At 29.2% G+C, this 4,968-nt stretch overlaps 1 protein-coding gene and 1 non-coding gene across 3 annotated transcripts; one reads left to right on the forward strand and one right to left on the reverse strand.

The window, feature by feature from the left end:
* Positions 1-451: 451 nt before the first annotated feature.
* LOC128280864 (MYB-like transcription factor EOBII) lies at positions 452-2,862 on the reverse strand. Its single transcript, XM_053019480.1, has 3 exons — positions 2,545-2,862; positions 2,260-2,389; positions 452-1,024 (listed from the first exon to the last, which is right to left on the reverse strand). The coding sequence occupies exons 1-3, from the start codon at positions 2,678-2,680 to the stop codon at positions 649-651; spliced, it is 642 nt and encodes a 213-aa protein (XP_052875440.1). The 5' UTR covers positions 2,681-2,862; the 3' UTR covers positions 452-648.
* Positions 1,951-4,635, forward strand: LOC108452595 (uncharacterized). 2 transcript variants are annotated; one of them, XR_001866413.2, is made up of 3 exons: positions 1,951-2,154; positions 2,276-2,376; positions 4,135-4,635. It is a non-coding gene; the product is annotated as an uncharacterized LOC108452595 (transcript). The 2 variants fall into 2 exon arrangements; XR_001866414.2 differs by having other exon boundaries at positions 1,959-2,154; positions 2,283-2,376.
* The last annotated feature ends 333 nt before the right edge of the window (positions 4,636-4,968 follow it).

Genomic DNA, 4,968 nt, shown 5'->3' on the forward strand with positions numbered 1-4,968 from the left:
TCTATATTGATACGGATCAATACTAAAATTTGAAAGAACATGTAAAATCAATTTTAGTCTAATTATTATTGTAATACTTTATATTAAAAAAATTGTTGATTAGATAAAATTTCTTATAAAAATGTTTACAAGTTAAACTAATTATGGAAAGAATTGAGAAATACATGTTAGGTAACATTTTAGAAAAACACTTGTCTGATCAAAAAGTTTTAAAGATATGATTGAATATGTTGTTGTTATAGTACAACATAAAGTAATGACATTTTATGTTTAATTTGTTTCAAATAAAAAGTCTTTTTTTTTCTTAGGTTATTGAAAATTCTAGATTCTATACTAAATTTTATAATTGGAAAATTTGTATTGTTTTTTGTGTTCTTTTAATTGTGTATGTATGGAATTTATTGGTTTATTTACATTTCAAGCAGATCATATATATATAAAAAGTAAGCAATTAACTGAAAACTCTCATACATATACAGATGTATATGTATGTATAGGTGGATATATATTTATACTATTTTGAGATCCTACTACAAGCCATTCTTAAACCAAATTAACATATTGGAATATAAAGTCCAATTTTCAACCTCATCTATAGACAGCTCTATCATTATGCAATAGAAATTTAATTTTAATTAATGTCCATGTTTAGTCTCCATTAAGCAACTGCATGGACCAGAAATCCTCCATGCTCCAATAGCTTTCATTATTCGGTTGATCGACTATGTGTTGTTGTTGTGGCTGCTGCTGTTGTTGTTGTTGCACTTCTTGTTGTTGTCCGGGAAATGGCTCCAAGTTGCAGTGGTTAAATGATGACATTGGAGAGTATGTTTCCATGAAACTTGTAGAGCCATTGCAAGGCAATTGGCTTGTGCTTGCTTGGTGATCAAGTAATTCTGGGGTACTGATATTAAAAGAAAACATTTCTGCTTGTTTGTTGATGTGTTTCTGGATTCTAGTCCTCCAATAGTTCTTTATTTCATTATCTGTCCTCCCAGGCAGATGCTTTGCTATTTTTGACCACCTACATGTACATATATAATGCAATTTATTGAATTAAAAAAATATAGAATGTCAAATAATTTTGTTCTTGTCTTAGTTCATTTTTTTTATAAATAATGTGATGTTGCAAAATGCAAACACCAAATTTAGTTCAAATAAATCATATAAACACTTCTTTTATATATTCTATGATAAAAAAATCAAGAAGTAAGAGATATATTATAACATAAATTCTAAGGTTTTTCCAACAAATTGCTCTCTTTTCCAACAATTTCTTCAATAAAATAATAACAATGTAAAATTTAAAATAATGATCCAACAAATATGAAATTAGAATCTATTTCCGAAATTGCGATCTCACTTATTAATAATAAAATAAAGGAAACCTAACATGTATTTGACAATCCAAAATAATAAGGTTTTTGTCAACTTCAACCAAGTTAAAATATTTCCTTAAAGAAGTCCTTAACATGTGTCCAATTGGGAAGTGTTCAGCTTAAAATGGTAACCTTTTAAATTTCCAATCTGTTTAGTTAGCTGTACCACTTTGATAGTTATTTGTCACACAGATGATTACCTATACATATTGGTATGACACAAATTTCTTTTCGTTTAAAAAAGTCACAAATTTCTTTATTATATATATATTTAATATATAATACCTTTTTATAATAAGTGAAAATAAAATCTATGGAAAGTAGGTCCAATATATAAAATTTAAAGGGAAAAGAACAAGAAAATCCACCATTTAAAGCAAAATTCTTGTGGTACAATTTTAAACATAGATGGCAGCCAGACCTCACAAATATACAATGAAAATTCAAGAGAAAAAAAATAAAAAAAAATCAAGAATTTTTGGTAGCCATGAAAAATGCAATAACAGAGGTAAATTTTATGAAGAAATTATGGCATCCACAAAAAATAAGAGTCATGTGTTATAAACCTTTTTGGTGGTTGAAAATAAATTAAACCCCACGTTGCCAAATCCTCAAGATATAGGCAAAAAAAAAAGTTGGCAATTTTTTGATGTACAAATGCTTAGGCTCTAGAGAAGTGCACTTCTCTTTTTTTCTTTTCTCATAATCAAAATTCAGAATGAAGTGTACTTCAAGTGATAACACACAAGAATGAAGAAGTGAAGAAGATCAAAGGGTAAGAGGGTTTTATATTTATTTGTTTCTATATGAATATTGCATGTATTGTTATATATATATATATATATGGAGGACAATAGATATTATCATAACATGAGCTAACCTATTCCCCCACTTAGCATGCAGTTCCATGATCAAGAGTTGTTCTTCGGGAGTGATATTGCCTCGACGAACGTCCGGACGAAGATAATTCAGCCAACGGAGCCGGCAACTTTTTCCGGTACGTTTCAACCCTAACAACACAATTTTTTTATCATTACATTTGGGTTACTATCAAAAATTGAATTAACACTATATGTATGTATGTGTGTGTTGCAATGAATTAGCTTCTTGTATGATTCATGAAAGTTTTATGAAATTAAGCTTAATTTAATTTAAAAGAAATTACCAGCAGCTTTAGCAAGATTATTCCAAACACCTTCACCATGAGTAGCAATATAGTTGATGAGAATCAAATCTTCTTCCATTGTCCATGGCCCTTTTCTCACTTCAACATCTTGGGATTTGCATGGTTTTTTATCCATTTTTTTTTGAAAAATTAAAGAGAGAGAGAGAGAGAGAAAGAGGAATTAGTAGGATAGCTAGAATTTATATTGATTTATATTTAAGAGAATTAAAAAAAGGAAAAGAAAAAAGAAAAGAGAGAGATGAAGAAGAAAGAGGGAGAGAATGTGATGGAAAAGAAGGTAGATGGGGTTTATATAGAGCAAAATTAAGAAGATTTTTAGTAGTAATCTTTGTTGCTAATACCATTAGAGAAGAGATTTTTGACCTAACTATTGTGTTAATTGTACCACATGCATGCGAGGCCTCATATTATAAATTTAATTTTTAGTGTTAACATATTAAAGAAATTATCATACTTTTTAGGGTTAATAACTTCGAAGTTATTAAAGATAATACATACTCTTAAGGTCTAGTAAAATTATATAATTAAAAAGTTAATATGAAGTAATTTCGTAACTCGTGATTTGTAAATTTTTTTACCTCTAATATGTAAAAACGAACTCTATTACTAGTTTCTTGTGCATGTGGCATTTTATTAATATACCTAGACTTTTTACTATATTTTATAAATAATTATTATATTTACATATTAAGTTGAGATTTAAAATTTTTTAAAAGTCACTTTCTTATTACAAATTAAGTTTAGAGGGACTTATAATGCAAAAAGGAAAAAAAATGAAAATAGCAAAAGATTGTAAAATATACAATATAGGGTTCTTGACCCCTTTTCTTTGTTTTTCTTCTTTTCGCCATATATTATTGAACATTCAACAGTGAAAGATAAGCAATTAAATTTTAAATTTTCATAAGGAATAATGGGTTTTAATTAAAATAGAAACTTCAAAAGAGACTATTAGTGTTTGGTTTGTAGAATCTGAAAAAGTATACATAATATTTCTAAAATTAATAATTTATAGCTACAACTTAGAATTCTTCGAAAATAAAAACAATTTTGTAGTTAAAATTAAACAATGAAAATGGAAGTGTGAAACTCATAAAAGAATATATGAAAATTTGCAAAGATTATGAGATTAAAATATATGAGCTTATTCGAAAAAACACTAATTACAACAAGGAGAGAATGACCGAACCTGAGCGCTGATAATATCCTAATCAACTTGAACAAATATTCTTTTGTTGTAGCAACCTAGCTAACGTGTTATGCAGCCTTGAGGATAAGGACCAGCTTACACAATGATGATAAAATTCATCTCATTTGACAGAATGTTTGGTTACTCATTTAACGTTCACCCTGTTTTCTGACTTGTTTTGAGAAAGCATGCATACGACATCATTGCTGGAAACTTCTCATAGCTTAGTTCCTAATTTAAGGAAAGTCTACTGAATGGTTGAAATAAGTTGTAAAAGTAACATATTTTAATCCCATTCTTAATGCATTTTTAGATGATTAATTATGTAAATTAGTGAATTTGATGTTCCTAATCCTTTAAATTCTTGTTTCTATACTTAGGAGAGCATTTGGGAGGAAAAGGAGCCAAAATCAGATAAATAAAGCTGTTTTCAAGATCCACACGGCCTAGGCATTTCCTCATGGGCTAGCCACATGCCCATGTCAGCCACACGGGCTGGCTACAAGCCCATGTGCCAGCTAGTGTCGATATCACTCTTTGTTTCCCAAACACGCGGAAAAACCCAATTTTTAAGCTTTTTGAGCATTCTAAAGTCTATAAATATCAATTAGAAGAATACCTAAGGGAGCACGCGGAGAAGATCGAAGAAAAGACTCGAAGAACGCCATGGAATCAACTCGGAAGCTAATCTCCTTCAAGATTAAATATCTCCATTAATTTCCTTAGAAGTTTTATTGAGTTTCTTTATGTCTTATTGTTATCCTAATTTTGAGATGTTTTCATTCTAGATTATGAACTAAATTCCCTAGATACCTAGCTAGGGTAGATGAAACCTATGATGAATCTTATTATTTGATTTCTGATTTACAGTGGAGCAAAAATCCCTGTTTAAGAGTAGATCTAGCATAATTGAATGAAGTTGCATGCAATCCTAGAAATAGGACGACATAAATCTACCATATTAGAGTCAAATCTAATAGGGAAATCCATAGATCGAGTTAATGCAACGATAGGGGTTTTAATTAGAAAGGGATTTCAATTAATCAACCTAGAGTCAGTTGTTCTTACTCTCAAAAGAGATATTAACATAATTTAGAGATTTCTACGGATCAAGGCACAAGTGAATAAATCGTTTAAATCAGATTCAAAATAATAGGTGAAGTCTAGGTGGATTCTTTCCTGGCTATTGTCTTTCTCGTTAATTGTCTTCTATT

Source organism: Gossypium arboreum, chromosome 9 (assembly GCF_025698485.1).
Source record: "Gossypium arboreum isolate Shixiya-1 chromosome 9, ASM2569848v2, whole genome shotgun sequence".
Lineage (NCBI taxonomy): Eukaryota > Viridiplantae > Streptophyta > Magnoliopsida > Malvales > Malvaceae > Gossypium > Gossypium arboreum.

Coding starts and splice junctions, on each gene's coding strand:
- LOC128280864 (XM_053019480.1), bottom strand. CDS start 2,680: ATGGATAAAAAACCATGCAAATCCCAAGATGTTGAAGTGAGAAAAGGG. Junction 2,390..2,544: donor TAATCTTGCTAAAGCTGCTG/GTAATTTCTTTT, acceptor TTGTGTTGTTAG/GGTTGAAACGTACCGGAAAA. Junction 1,025..2,259: donor CATGCTAAGTGGGGGAATAG/GTTAGCTCATGT, acceptor ATGTACATGTAG/GTGGTCAAAAATAGCAAAGC.